Source organism: Coptis chinensis, chromosome 6 (genome assembly GCF_015680905.1).
Source record: "Coptis chinensis isolate HL-2020 chromosome 6, ASM1568090v1, whole genome shotgun sequence".
In the NCBI taxonomy this organism is placed as follows: domain Eukaryota; kingdom Viridiplantae; phylum Streptophyta; class Magnoliopsida; order Ranunculales; family Ranunculaceae; genus Coptis; species Coptis chinensis.
Window position 1 is genome coordinate 72,005,802 of NC_141461.1, and position 16,381 is coordinate 72,022,182.

Sequence of the window (16,381 nt, forward strand, 5' to 3'; positions counted from 1 at the left end):
CCAGATTCATCGAAAATTCGGGTGTGACATATCTAATCGAGTAAAGTTTGGTCTAAATTAAAGCCATCCCATCTTTGAACCGGCTTATACTGAGAAAGAGCACAAAATACACTTCCAAATTAATAATAAAATGTGAATGCCACGACTTTGTTGGTTCAAATTTTCCACGCATAAAAGTGGAGTTGTTCTCACTGATGGGAAAGCAGAAATCCCACCAATTAACATGAAAGATCAAGCACTCCCACAAAACACATACCTTGGCAAGGTTGGCTCTCATCTTTTGATGTTCCCACGACTTACACTCTTGAGAAATGTCGGAAGCCAACCTTTGGTATGTATGGCATCATTTGGAAGAAACAAATAGAGCTATCTGCATACGAGGTAAAAAATGTCCGACTATTGGACAAATCAAACAAGTGCATAAAAAGATAAAAAAAAGCATCAAGGCCGGGATATGGAGAGTCTCACGGTTTTGTACTTTCGGCAATGTTCCCCGAGGCCTAGATCTCAACATACAAGGTCATAACCTCAATTTCACACAACAAGGCTCATAAGGTTTTAACCTTGATTCAAAATCATAGAGTACCCCCAATGAATTTTGTATGCACCAAAAGGACCTTAATAGAAAGTCTAAATCAATGTCCCTTTCATTTAAGGAAGCTTATATGCTCCAAAAAAATTGATAATTTCTAATCTTGAAGACGAGCTGATAAATTTAAAGGAATGATGTCAACCGGACCACCCAAATTATATGGGATGTTGATGTAACCGAGAACCCATGAGTTATCGAGAAGTTTTTGATTTCGACCGAGAAAACAATACATAACAATTCGGTGATCTCAAACATTCGTTCCTACAATAAATTATTGTGGTATGTGCAACCTAGAAATAGTGCAATACCGGGATCTCGCTTTGTCTATTTACAAATCATCATCATCACTGAAAGCGGAACATCACCTTATGACCCCATACCTCAATAAGACTTAAAAGGTAATCATGGTGATAAGTTAAACTAACATTTCAAAACGCAGAGTAGCAAATTACGTGTATTTGGTTATAGTCAATTGTCACATCTATTTAACCAAAAACGCAGAGTGGTTCGCATCATATCTGTCACAAGGTATTGTAGAATCTACAGACCAATTGGATCTTCACGCGACTAGATGAATAAAAACACGCAAGACCAACTCGACACTCGAGGAAAGGTGGGTCAAAAGGAACAAATATCAACCGATGGATGCGGGACAAATCAACCTATGCCGCTATTCATACTAACACGTTTTCCAGATCTTAATGTTAAGATAATTAGTATGAACATCACACAATAGTTTGTCTGGTAGGCGTATGAACAAAGCAGATCTTTCAAAGATAGCAAGTCCAGTTATCTATGTTTTTTATGCGAAAAAAAGTCCAAATATAGTTCATAGGAAATGTATAATGTGCATAAATTCAACACTTTTTTTTCCGTTCTCAAATTCCACAATACATACATTAAGTTCAAGGATAACCTCCATTACCTTTGCATCATCAATATCTTGAAGCAAGGTTAAGCGCCAAATTCACCCTTTGGGGTTCATCAAAATAGCTCCTTCTTTCCTATTTGATTAGAGCTAATTAGCTACGCATGTCCAAATAATGTAATAGTATTCAATTGAATCAATCATCGAATCTTGACTATATGACATTGCATGTTTATATCAATTATTACAGGTTTCAAAACACACGTACAAACTTAACTTCTTATTTTTTAAAACTCTACGAATCCTAATAAAACAAAATTCCTAAAACCTAATAAACCAAAAACTCCACTTCTTATTTCTTAAAAGAATCAATCAGTAACGACTATATGACATTGCATGTTTATATCAATTATTACAGGTTCCAAAACACACGTACAAACTTAACTTCTTATTTTTTAAAACTCTATGAATCCTAATAAAACAAAATTCCTAAAACCTAATAAACCAAAAACTCCACTTCTTATTTCTTAAAACTGTCAAACCTAGCAGCTGAGTTAGATTTTGAATTCCTAAAACCTACTAAACCAAAAACTCAACTTCTTATATCAAACTCAACTTTCTAAAAACTCTCAATTGTATAGCTTCAATGGTATCAAAAGGAACACCAAAGCGTGCTTCAACCAGTGGTAGAGCATAAAAAAATAGAGCAAAACCTAGAGCAGCAAGAAGGACAATAATAAAATCAAAGGAAAAAATAGGTATTGTTTCAATCTTAATACCTATATTCACTCTGTGGGGAAAGGTATGCAGCAGTAAGGTATTTCAAGCACAAACATGCCTAGAATTTAACATGTTGTTGCCTTTTGAGTCTGCAAAAAACCTTGAAGTGCTGGATAAGCACACACACACTGATAATAACAATAATAATCACAACTAATAATATATTATGAAAGTAAATGTCAGAAACACAGTGCTTGCTATTTTTTCAGTATAAACTATTAGATTGTTTTATTTTATTTTTATTTAGTTTTCCAGTATGAAAGTTTTAAGTTTAAATCAACTGAATTGGAAATGGAATGATTTTATAATAATTATTATGCTATACAGTATACCAAATCTTTGCGTTTTTATGAGGTATATTATGTTCTCTGTGGTTGTGGTTAAAAGGACCTACACCTCCACTCTTTCAAGTGGACTTTTCTCTGTGGTTGTGAAGTTGTCATGGTACCCAATACCTCATGATATCAATTCATATACCCTCTCCTCTTTGTTGAGTATGTTGTACACTAGCACAAATATTGCGGTAGAAAAACACTAATTGATTGATTTTGCAGGCACTTATCCAGTTTTAAGCAAAGTAGAATGTAAACTTAATCGATCTAATCGAATGAGTTATTTAGCGGAAAAAAAGGAAAAGGCCTCTTGGTGTTGAGTGTATGCAAAATCAGGAAAGAAATGAATTAATGAAAACAATTTCCAAACAAAAAAGAGTTGACCTGAATAAGAAGAGGAAAAAATCCGTTGTTGCTGAGTTTAATGAGTCTGTATCATTAGACGAAGATTATTATTCACAAATGATGAGTAGTGAATCAGATGGTGATGAAGAAGACATATCAAATGAAACTGAACATAAAAGTAAGATTTTCCATATATTTTAATTTTGTATTATGATAAAAATTCCTAAAGAAATTTATATGTTTGTGTTTAACACAGGAAATTGTCAAGAAGCCTGGAATTTTGGAGAGCCAAAGTCTATGTGTTCGTTTTTTGGAGCAATACTTTGGTATGAAGAAAGGGTTGGTAGAACAAAGCAGACCAAAAAACCAAAGTTTGGAATATGCTACCTCTATGGAAAAGTTCAGCTTCCTCTTTTAGGTGATGCACCTCCATTCCTAAACCAAATACTAGATTCTCAAGGTGGTTCAATGTCGACAAATTACGAGAAAAAACATGAGTCATTATAACTTCGATGTTTGCTTTCACATCAACCGGGGGTGGTTGATAAAAAATAAACAATGGTAAGGGACCATATGTTTTAAGATCGTGCCACACAAAATCACCACAAAATTGGTTCCCTGCTACCAATTCCGAGTACACCTCCTAAATTTGGGCAATTATACATATATGATACAGCCAATGAACTACAATACCCTCTTGAAAATATTTCAAAATATTAGATTCTTAGATATTAGGATATTAGATTTTTTTTTTTTTATTGGCTAGGATATTACATTTTTTTTTAGATATGATTTTCTTCAATGAAAAATGGAGCAAATAATTAGCCATTTGAATTTTCATAATTATTTTGTTTTACATGTTCTTTACGAGTTAATTTGGTTTTTTCCCTTTGTGTCAGGCCAGACTCCTAAATTTGGGCAGTTATACATATATGATACAGGCAACGAAGTGCAAAACAGATTGAACTCTTTTAGTAAGAAGATTGAAAAGAAGAAACCGTTGGATCCAAACATTATAGTAGGACTCATTAGCATGTTAAATGAAAACAACAGAATAGCTGAGACTTACAGAATGGCGAGAGATCGCTTTGAAGAATCAAAACTATGTTAGTATAAGACTCATTAGCAGAAGAGTAACTGATGGAAGGCTCTACAACTTACCAACTTCTAATGAGGTAGCTGCTCTCATTGTTGGTAATGGAGATGAATCTCAAGGTCACCGTGACATTATTGTTGACAAGAAAGGATACGGCTTAAAGAGAATTGATGAAACTTTTCCAAGTTTTATGTCAATGCAATACCCTCTCTTATTTCCTGACGGAGCAGATGGATATGTGCCTGAAACCAAGTACAGAAATGGTAGTAAAGTGGGTAAAAGACAACATGTTACCATGAGAGAGTACTATGCATTTAGAATGCAAATGAAAGGAAATGAAGGGCTAACAATATTCAAAAGTAAACGATTGAAGTTACAGTTTTGGGTAGATGCATACAATTCTTTGTTGAGGAGATGAGGCTTTCATGGGTTAGAAATAACCAACATACTATACGTGCAGAATTGTACCAAGGTTTGGTTGATGCTGTTGTTTCTGGGGACGCTAAACCTGCATCTGTTGGTAGGCGATTAGTTTTACCATCATCTTTTACAGGTAATTAAGTCTATTGAAATCCCTAAAACTCACTTACAAGTTTTAAAAATTAATTTATAATGATAAATGATTAGTTTTACCATCGTCTTTTACAGGTGGTCCAAGATATATGGTACAAAATTATCAGAATGCCATAGCCATTTCCAGATGGGCTGGAACTCCTGACATTTTCACCACATTTACTTGCAACCCCAAGTGGCCTGAAATTCAAATAGCATTGGACAAGGTTTCTAAGGGACTAAAACCTGAAGATGCCCCTGATATTGTTGCTCGGGTATTTGAAATAAAACTACACGAGTTAATGACTGATTTGCAACGGCGTAAACATTTTGGTAAAGCTTGGGCAGGTCAGTCTTTATATTTAAATGTTTTCACATAAGTTTTAAATGTCAATGACCCTACTTTTGAAAAGTTAAACAATAAATATGTCCTAACTCAAACACATTTAGTCAAGCTCCTGCACTATCCCGACTTAGCATAGAAAACAACATAAATAACCATGGACTTAGCATTCATGTAGCGCCACACACACACACAACACCAACCAAACACAAAACAGTACAATGTTTTCTTTATTTCTTTTTTACTTTTTACCTATTGCACATGTTCTTTGCAATGTTTGTTGCCATAATTTAGGAAATGTTATAGTGGATTTAGTTTGTGTTTACCTGGTCACGAAATGGGAATGCCTTATTTTTACCAAAATCAAATTCCTTAGGATTATAGTGAACAGTGGAATCAAATAAGGGAAAAAGAAAAATCTTCAACCTGAACAAATGAACAACATTTGTTGAATTCTTTTATATTCTCTGCTATAATTACCTTAGCACACGCCTTTGCTAACCCATCAAACGTGACATATTTATCTCCAGAGATATTGAAAATTTGATTGCTTGCTTTCTCATTACCAAGAACCTGAATAAAGGTAGTGGCCAAATCCTGTAACAATTAAATAAAAATAAAATAAAAAGTAGTTATAGCTGTAAATTTGAATTGTACATTATACTTGAGATAAAGATTTTAATCTTTTAACTTTAACATGGCCAAGTTGCGTTATTTGAACCCCCGAATTGGACCTGAATTGACGACGAGCGACTTTCAATCTTTCCGAATAGTAAAATAATGTCCTCGAAAGCATGTCTTCTCGCCATAGATTGCATCTAAGCGGGACAACCTGTGATTGTTAAGGGATATTTCCCTAACGTAAAGGCTCTTTAGTGTATCTATTGAAAGCTGAAATATGAGAGTTGTCCATTTTGCCTAGGACTTACTTTGTAGTATCATACTCAAAATAGATGCTATACTAAAATCCATACTTTCCTCAATCTTTCTGGAACAGTAAAATAATATCCTGAAAGGATGTCTTCTGCCATAGATTGCATCTGAGCAGGACAACTGTGATTGTTAAGGGATATTTCCCTAACGTAAAGGCTCTTTAGTGTATCTATTGAAAGCTGAAATATGAGAGTTGTCTATTTTGCCTAGGACTTACTTTGCAGTATCATACTAAAAATAGATGCTATACTAAAATCCATACTTTCCTATAGTTTCCAAAAAAAATGTTTTTTTGCATAATTTGGTAGTTAATGCCCTGTTTGATTTAATGATCTTTTCTTATACGAAAAGCTTACCTTATATTCTTTTATTGTCTTTTCTTTGTTTTTGCAGCAATATACACAATAGAGTTTCAGAAAAGAGGATTACCTCATGCTCATATATTGCTTTTCTTGGATAATGGTTCCAAGCCCAAAACTCCTGCTCAGATAAATAAGTTAATATCAGCCGAGCTTCCTGACCCAGAAGATAAAGTTAGCATATGCAAAGCTTACACCACGGTTTATGATACACGGACCTTGCGGAGATAAAAATCCAAGCTCACCATGTATGTTGGAAAATAAATGTTCTAAACACTATCCGAAGGCTTTCAACAGTGATACTACAATTGATCACAATGACTTCACCATTTATATGAGAAGAAACAACGGTTAAGAAAGTCACGGTTAAAGTGTTTGATAAGATCGAGGAACTGGACAAGATAGGTGGGTAATACCACATAATGTCGATTTGTGTGTTAAATTTCAAGCACACATAAATGTTGAGCATTGTAATAAGGCAAGGTCGATAAAGTATCTTTTCAAATATATTAACAAGGGCAAAGATAGAGCCACTTTGCTTTTATTGTTGAGAATGTCGCAAATGAGATGTAGACACGGGGAAGCAAATCATTCGAGATGTGGACGAAGTTGGACGTTTTCTTGATTGTCGTTATCTTTCTGCTTCTGAAGCATGTTGGAGATTATTGAACTTTGAAATTCAATACAGAGACCCAAGCGTAGAGAGGTTGCCATTTCATCTTGAAGGAGAACAAATTGTCTACTATAGTGACAATGATTTACCAGAAGAAGTCATCAAACGCGAGAAAGTTTCAAAAACAAAATTTACAGAATGGTTTAAAGCCAATGTCATGTATCCATCTGCTAGAGAACTTACTTATATGGAATTTCCCACTAAATGGGTTTGGCAAGTCAATGACAGAGTGTGGACTCCTAGACGGGGAAAGGGTAAAAGAAAGATCGGCCGTGTTTATTATGCTCACCCTACATCAGGGGAGAGATTTTACTTACGGATGTTGCTTAATATTGTCAAAGGTCCTAGAAGTTTTGAAGAAATCAGAACAGTTAATAGAACTATTTATCCTACTTTCAAAGCAGCGTGTGAGGTAACTTATGAAATTTTGTTTTCGTTTATCATTATAATTGTTGAATCTTGGGAAGTTAAACAACATAACCATGTCAACACATAGTTATTTCTAGATGAATATAATTTAAATTTCATTTTTACCATGCTATATTGTTGAATTACTGTTTACCACACACACACTGACAGACTCATTGTACTAATATAAGCTTTTACATCTTCTAAATACTCAAAAGGGAGACAACACAATTGCATCAGCTTTAAGTGGTTCGACTTGAAAGCCACATTACCAGAGATGAACCCCATAGCTGGGTATTAATTGAGGAGTCTAAGCCACTGCACATTATCAAATGAATATCCTAATACATAAACTTAGTATCTAGGCCTGAATTAATTAGAGTCTTCTGTCTTCACAATGAGAAATATATAAAAAGAATGTAAAGAAGAAAAAATAAAAGACTCACCAGAACATATGAAGGTTGCAACTTGGATGTAGTCAAATACCTCCTAAAGTAAGGAAAAGTGAAAGTGAAAGCCATTTCAGTCGATACTCTCCAGGTTGCCTCCATTCCTGTCTCATGTAAACCATGGTCTTACAGGCTATTCAAAAGTACTAGAGAGAATGTTTTGCACATTACATACATAAAGTTCTTATTTCAATATAGAGAGAACAACATTCATATATAATGCAGAAATAATTGCATGAGAAGTAGCAGGATTCTAAATCAATCACCGCCAGCGTGCATCTTGGGATTCATGCACTCACAATGAACATGATATATGTAGAAGAAACCAAAGCAAGTATGGCCTGACGCATATGTGGAAGTAAGTTAGTAGTGTTCATCCATACCCCGGTTTGGAGCTGTTGATTGGCCCTGCTGACAAGATGAAGGCCTACCCCGGTCCCGTCTTTTGTAAGAAGATTTAGCAAGGTTTTTTGGATTATGTGTGTTTGCATTGGTGGGGGTGATGTCTGTGGGTTTCTAGAACTTACCCTACCTTTAACCCAAACCTCAGGCAAGTTAAGGTTGAACTGAGAAAGGCAGTCCATCCGCTCATTAGGTCATCACTCATCACTAAGTATCCTGTTGCTTCCTTTGGCGACAACACATTTCTTTTAGTGGTGGAGTCATGACAACAAAGTAAAATAAAGTAAAAGGAATAGATATGACAACAAAACATGGTAAATCATGTTTAGCTGAATTTAGTAACAGAAAACACAATTTCTTGCAAGCAAAAAAAATTCAAGTAGAACGGGTCACAAATGTAAGTCTATTTATAGGCGGAAACTGACAAATGTGTGTATTAATAGGGAAAAAATGAAATAGTTTTTCATTACTTATTGCTTGATTAGCAATAACCCGAGCACATGATGTCTTCCCTAAGGAAATAGTGTTTGGTTACTTACTGCTTGATTAGCGATAACCCGAGCACATGATGTCTTCCCTGTCCCTACAAGTCACATTTCCAAGCTTAAGCTACTCTAGACGCTAGATAACTAGAAGGAAAATTTTAAATATATATATATATATATATTACTATTAAAACATGAAGTTTAAATTAAACTGGCAGCACTTTGCTAAGAGAGTAGGGTAACAATTACAAAACATTTGCTAAGAGACTTTCGTGCCAAGATTTCGTCTCAAGAGTGTGGATAGGTTGGTTGAGACGGTGGAAGCATTTTTGGAGGAGCATACTTAATCCGACAATAAAGAAAAGGGACTCTCCTAAAACTTTTACATATAAACTTAGGAAAGCAAAAAAAATTCAAGTAGAACGGGTCACAAATGTAAGTCTATTTATAGGCGGAAACTGACAAATGTGTGTATTAATAGGGAAAAAATGAAATAGTTTTTCATTACTTATTGCTTGATTAGCAATAACCCGAGCACATGATGTCTTCCCTAAGGAAATAGTGTTTGGTTACTTACTGCTTGATTAGCGATAACCCGAGCACATGATGTCTTCCCTGTCCCTACAAGTCACATTTCCAAGCTTAAGCTACTCTAGACGCTAGATAACTAGAAGGAAAATTTTAAATATATATATATTACTATTAAAACATGAATTTTAAATTAAACTGGCAGCACTTTGCTAAGAGAGTAGGGTAACAATTACAAAACATTTGCTAAGAGACTTTCGTGCCAAGATTTCGTCTCAAGAGTGTGGATAGGTTGGTTGAGATGGTGGAAGCATTTTTGGAGGAGCATACTTAATCCGACAATAAAGAAAAGGGACTCTCCTAAAACTTTTACATATAAACTTAGGAAAGCAAAAAAAATTCAAGTAGAACGGGTCACAAATGTAAGTCTATTTATAGGCGGAAACTGACAAATGTGTGTATTAATAGGGAAAAAATGAAATAGTTTTTCATTACTTATTGCTTGATTAGAAATAACCCGAGCACATGATGTCTTCCCTAAGGAAATAGTGTTTGGTTACTTACTGCTTGATTAGCGATAACCCGAGCACATGATGTCTTCCCTGTCCCTACAAGTCACATTTCCAAGCTTAAGCTACTTTAGACGCTAGATAACTAGAAGGAAAATTTTAAATATATATAGATTACTGTTAAAACATGAAGTTTAAATTAAACTGGCAGCACTTTGCTAAGAGAGTAGGGTAACAATTACAAAACATTTGCTAAGAGACTTTCGTGCCAAGATTTCGTCTCAAGAGTGTGGATAGGTTGGTTGAGACGGTGGAAGCATTTTTGGAGGAGCATACTTAATCCGACAATAAAGAAAAGGGACCCTCCTAAAACTTTTACAAATAAACTTAGGAAACACATACACACTTAGATTTGTTTTTTCCTATTGTCTATTTTGAAAAACTCCTGAAGTTAATATATGCTGAATTTTAATTTTAAACTATACATATTTAATTGTTCAATTAAATTTACCTGCCAGGCACTAGGTTTGCTCGATGATGACAAAGAGTGGGATGATGCACTAAAAGAAGCTAGCGGATGGTTATGTCCTAAAGCATTGCGAGAGCTGTTTGTGACGTTAATGTTGATGTGAGAGATATCATTTCCTGAAAAACTATGGGAGAAACATCACCAGGCACTAGGAGATGACATGTTATTTCAGTATAGAAGAATCAATGGAAATCAGACATTGATTTTATCAGAGGAGAAAATAAAGAACTACACTCTATGCGAGATTGAAATAATCATGCTCAGAAGAGGTAAAACTTTAGCAAAGGTCAATGACTTCCCATTTCCAAAATATGAAAGACCAGATGCCAACTGGTAATAGACTGATCGCAGGAGAACTTGACTATAATTGTCGTTCACTACGTGATGAATACGTTAGAATGCATGAAGTTCTTAATACTGAGCAGCATGAAGTATTCCAGTTAGTCACCCAAGCAGTATATTCACATAATGGAGGTGTATTTTTTGTTTACGGCAGTGGAGGAACCGGAAAGACGTATCTATACAAAACTATCATCTCAAAGCTAAGATCTGAATGTAAAATTGTTCTTGTAGTTGCCTCTTCTGGAATAGCATCACTACTCCTACCGTGGGGCTTAACAAAGACATTCTAGGTTCAACATTGAAATTCCTACCAGTGAAGAGTCGACATGCAAAATCTCAAAACATGAAGAACTTGCGAAGCTAATACAAAAAGCAGATCTTATTTTATGGGATGAAGCTCCAATGACTCATAGGCACGGATTCGAAGTTGTCGACAGAACTTTAAAAGACATAATGGATGAAAATAACAAATATTTTGGCGGAAAAACATTTTTAATGGGTGGAGACTTGGGATGATATTTTGCCGCTTATTCCAAGGGGTAAAAGAGGTTGACATTGTTGGCGCTTCAATAAAAGCAGTACCATTTTGAATATATCAAACAATCTTAATTTTATCAAATAATTCATTTAGTAACCTTGAACAATTATTAATTTTGCCATTTTTAATTCTATTTGACAGGTCTAAAATCTGGGGAAAATGTAAAGTTTTTCATCTGACTCAAAACATGAGATTAAAAAGTGACAATGTTGATCCAGAAACAACTAGCTCTATAGAAGATTTCAGCAAATGGGTTTTAGATCTGGGAGACGGAAAGTTGCCAACAATTTCTATGGAGAACGATATCGAGCCAACATGGATACAAATTCCAGATGATCTTCTTATTCCTAAATCAGAAGACTCAATTAAAGATATTGTTTCAAATATTTATCCAGATTTTGCAAACAATCACAGTTCTGTAAAGTACCTCAAGGAAAGAAACATCTTGGCCCCCAAGAATGAAACAGTTGATGAAATCAACTCATACATTATTTCATCACTTCCAGGAGATTTACAGAGTTACTTGAGTGCAGACACACTTTGTCCTATAGAAGGTTAGCACGTTAAAAAAAGTAGTTATATAAATAACTATTTTTAACTTTTATTATCTTATTACTTCGTTGTTTTACAGGAAAGTTTGCTGAACAGGACGTTCTCTTTCCTACCGAATTTTTGAATACTCTTCAGTTTTCTGGATTACCAAACCATAACATTGAGCTGAAAGTTAGTGTTCCTATAATGTTAATGCGGAATTTGAATCAGAGTACGGGGCTTTGCAATGGAACTAGGTTGATTGTGACAAGGATGAGATCCAAAGTTATTGAAGCAAAAATTATAACAGGTAAGAAAATACGTGATCCAATAAATATTTGGATCTTTACAATCATATAAGCAAATTCATAATTACAGGTACAAACATAGGTGAACCTGTCTATATTCCAAGAATTGTCCTATCTCCAACTGACACAAAGTGGCCATTTGTCTTCAAGAGGAAACAAATTCCCCATCAAAGTGTGTTACGCAATGACAGTAAACAAGAGTCAAGGACAAACTTTCAACCATGTTGGTGTTTATTTACCACGTCCAATTTTCACACATGGGCAGTTATATGTTGCTGTTTCGAGAACGACATCTAGACAGGGGCTAAAATTTCTAATCAAAAGGGAAGATGACGAGCCAAAAGGATATACACAAAACATTGTGTATAAAGAAGTTTTTCAAGCAATCTAAGGAAGGTACTGTATTTCAAACAAAAAATACTTTATGGTGTTTTTTTAACTTTTTAATAACTTATCCTTACTATGCTTTTGGTCTTCTTTAATGCAGGAGAACCTTATAGGGGATATTAGGTAGTTGATTTAGTCCAAGAAAGTTCATTACAACTTCTATGTTGCTTTAAGTGGTGTAGCCTTTTTACTTGGTTTTCTATATGAATTATGAAGTTAACTATTTTGGTGTTTATATTCTTTGTATTTCCATTTTTTTGTTTTCCCAGTGGTTTTTTGGTCTGTTGGAGACAATGATATATTTAATTATCAATGTTTCTTAACCTAAACAAGAAACACAAAAGGATTATCTTAGTTGTTTAATGACCAGGTCTTAGGTGATTCCACATTAGATGTTGCAGTTGGAAGACTTGGAGGTGGTGGAGAAAAATTAGGATTTGGAAGCTTGGTTGATTGCTAACCTGTAAAAACAAGACAACTTTAAATAGAAAGAGATGCCAACATTTTAGGACTTGACATCCGAATAGAAACAAGGCATCTTAAAATAGAAAGAGATGCCAACATTTTAGGACTTGACATCCGAATTCTGCTGTTGAAATGTTCAGTATCAAATTATTGACGAGATGTGATTCATCCAAGAGAAAATGTAATTTACCGACAGAGCAAAAGGAAGAAACTTCGTTTAAAGGACATCACAGAGCATGATAGCACCATGGCCATATTTATGACAGTCCAGGGCAAAAGCAAAGCCAGAAGAAGCAGTTTTTCTTGAACCAACAGGTTTTAATTAGTACATGGAGCAAAGATCCTTTAGGAAGAAAAAGCTAGAGGTGAGAGGAAGCAAGAGAGGTTGTTATGCTATTGGCTCAAACCTTACAACCGGCAAAAGTATGAATACGGCACAAATCACACCTGAATGTCCAACTTTATCAGACTCAGACACAAAATTATAACGAATAGAATCTCTAACTAAATCTTACAGTAAGACTCTATTATTGTTAATGTTTTTTTTAGGACTCTCACTATTAATGTTTATCTGAATCTCTAACTAAATCTTACAATTTTAATAGGACTCTATTACTGCTTACAACTGGCACCAAGTATGAATACGGCACATCACACCTGGATGTCCAACTTTATCAGACTCGGACACAAAATTATATTCAACAGAATCTCTAACTAAATCTTATCGCCACAAAGTGGAGATTATTTTGTTGATTGGCAACAAAATCTCTAACTAAATCTTACAATTTTAATAGGACTCTATTACTGTTAATATTGTTTTTTAGTAGGACTCTATTACTATTAATGTTTATCTATTTTTCTACTCAATCGGTTCAATAAATCAACTTAATACTAAACCTATATAAATCCATCACGATTATATAACATAAAGCACTAAAAAAAAGGAGCCTACCTTACAAATTCAAAGGTAAATTCTGAACTATTCAAAAGTACCCTCTACAAAAACTGCTTTCGATTGAATGCTTGAATTTCAAATAGTAGCAGTACTTACAAGTTTATTTAGCAACACTAAGTTCGTATATCTTATAATGATTGTTTATATTTTTCCAAAATTTGATTGTCTAAGCAATTAGTTACATTCTAGAATCAGTAAAAGTGGATGACGGTGGATTGATACCAGTGAAAATGCAAAGTCATCATGAATTATTTTCATAATTATTGATTTTGGTTCCTTTATTTGGTTTAGATATCGAGTTGCGGAAGAGGCGAGCACGTTAGCAGAATATTGCAAAAGGTATGATAATGGGTTCTTTTGATCCTGTAACTGATTTATGATTTAGTAGTCAAGAATTTATTTTCATGCAATTAATTGTATGAATATTACACGGTTTTATTGACTACAGTTACAATCACAACTCTGAATTAACTTTATATTATATATGAAACTCATGCTTCCATTCAACATAAGATTAGAGAACTATTAATGGGAAGCAACATAAGGCACATACACAAGTTATTTCAAAGACACCATATATTGTCAAATAGTGTTGATTAACAATAAGTTCATGCCTTTATGGTTTATCAGATTGTTAGCTTTGAATATTAGGTTCATTTTTTCCACTTTGAAACGTCTGATTTGTTACACAAATGTGTCTCAAGAGCCAATATTGATTATGCATGTACAACGGTCAGCACTGTACAAGCAAGTTTACTCTTTCGACATGATCATCTCAAATCTTCATATATGATTGTTTGTTGATGTACATGTAAAGATGCTTGCACAATAGTTCTAATTATTTCTAAGTTAATCACTCCAGTATACAAGGGTAATGGATGTACATGTTAGTATATTCTTCAAGCGTAATGCAAGCATCCATTACAGTTAATCACTCCACCTATGAAAGAATTTTGTGTGTTTACTATGCTAGAAAACTTTGGTTGAAGTTAAACATTATTGAAGAATATTTATTGTTTTGTGTAGCACCTTTCAAGTAAGGTTCTACTGTCTATTTTCCACTGACATTTTTTATGTTGTTATTGTTTATTATATTAAAATATGTAGAATCGTTAAATATATCTGTCCACACAATGCACATAATGTTAATTGGTGTGTGTGTGTGTGTGTCATTGGTAGCTTTATATTTTTCATTAAGTTTGGTTTAAGTTTTTACACTTTATAAGACGACGGCCTATGAATGGAAGCATCTGATGTATATTGGTCGTGTTCACGGTATGTAGCTGATAATATTTTTTTTTTATATTTTTCATATTTGTTTCGGCTATGTTATATTTGTTTAATATGCTCAATTTTGGGTTTCACCACTTTGTTATTTGGCCGGGGTATATAAGAATATGAGTATATTATCTAATCGGATCTGTGATTATTTATTGGTGTAACGTGACTAAATAATGTGAATTTCCTTTATGCTATAGCCTTTTATGAAAGGACTCATGTAGAAGCACTTTTTATGCTATAGAGATTAGACGATATGGCGAGGAAGTGCAAGACTTTGGACGAGCTTAACCTTTACTCACCATCTTGCAAAATAATAACACGAGTAAGCAGAATGTGGATAGCAAGGTATAAAGAAAAAGTTTTTGGAATTGAGATGATATTGATTGATGAAAAGGTAAAAGTTATTTGATCTAATTTTACTATTATAGTCAAGTCATGATGTGTTTTCAATATATTATTGTTTGCAATTTATTGTCATTTTTGAACATAAACAGTTTACTATCTCTCTTAAATTTTATCTATAAATATTCAATTAATAGCATGTTTTTTTCCCCTGTATTATCTAACATATTTGTATTAAAACCGTGTCATTACAAGAAAATCAAATTCATGCTAAAATCGACAAGGAAATCCAAAACTCCTTTGAAAAAATAATCAAACAAGGAGAAATTTATTGTTTTGAAAATTTTGAGGTTAAGGCAGCAAAATTTCAATATGAGCCGGTGAGGGCCAACTTCACCATTTCCTTTAAAAAAGATACACTTGTAACCGTTTCAAAGGAAGATGGAAAAAAATTCAGACAATACAAGTTTTCATTTGTTGATTTTGAAGAATTCATGCAAAAAAAAAAGAAGACTACGTCAATGCATTCAACACAGTTGGTATGTTACTGGTACTACAATTTCTGAACTACTTAGTAAAGACAGGGTAACCATATCTGACCTAATTCAATTAGGTAGAAATAGATGCAACCAGGTTAGTCTTAAATAAAGATTCTAGAAGAGATTTAAAAAAAAAAATAGTATTTTATGTTTTTTATACTGATACATAAATCATTTTATTTGTAGCATAAGTCATTTACTTGCAAAGCAAAATTTATAAAGCTTTTTGGAAATCGTTGGAATTACAAATCTTGCCAATTCTGTACTGTCAAACATGTGGAAAACGGGGATGAGCCATACTGCAAGGATTGTAAAACTACTTACAATAAACCATCTGAGAGGTAAACAAATTGAAATTTTAAAATCAAATTATGTTTATATGTTACTAATATGATCAATTATGTTCTCTTTATACACAGGTACTATCTTAAACTTTGTGTGCAAGATGAAACAAATCAAACAGCATTTGTTGTTTTTGGAAATAAAGCAGAAGACATAGTGCAGCAACCA

General features: G+C 33.8%; 1 protein-coding gene across 1 annotated transcript; it reads left to right on the plus strand.

Moving 5' to 3' along the window:
• Positions 1-2,923: 2,923 nt before the first annotated feature.
• Positions 2,924-12,412, plus strand: LOC147494312 (uncharacterized). Its single transcript, XM_086568097.1, has 12 exons — positions 2,924-3,095; positions 3,817-3,952; positions 4,047-4,372; positions 4,474-4,566; positions 4,662-4,913; positions 6,235-6,374; positions 6,487-6,550; positions 6,774-7,285; positions 10,173-10,261; positions 11,205-11,617; positions 11,695-11,904; positions 12,390-12,412. Exons 1-12 carry the CDS (start codon positions 2,924-2,926, stop codon positions 12,410-12,412), a joined length of 2,430 nt encoding a protein of 809 aa, XP_086424223.1.
• The last annotated feature ends 3,969 nt before the right edge of the window (positions 12,413-16,381 follow it).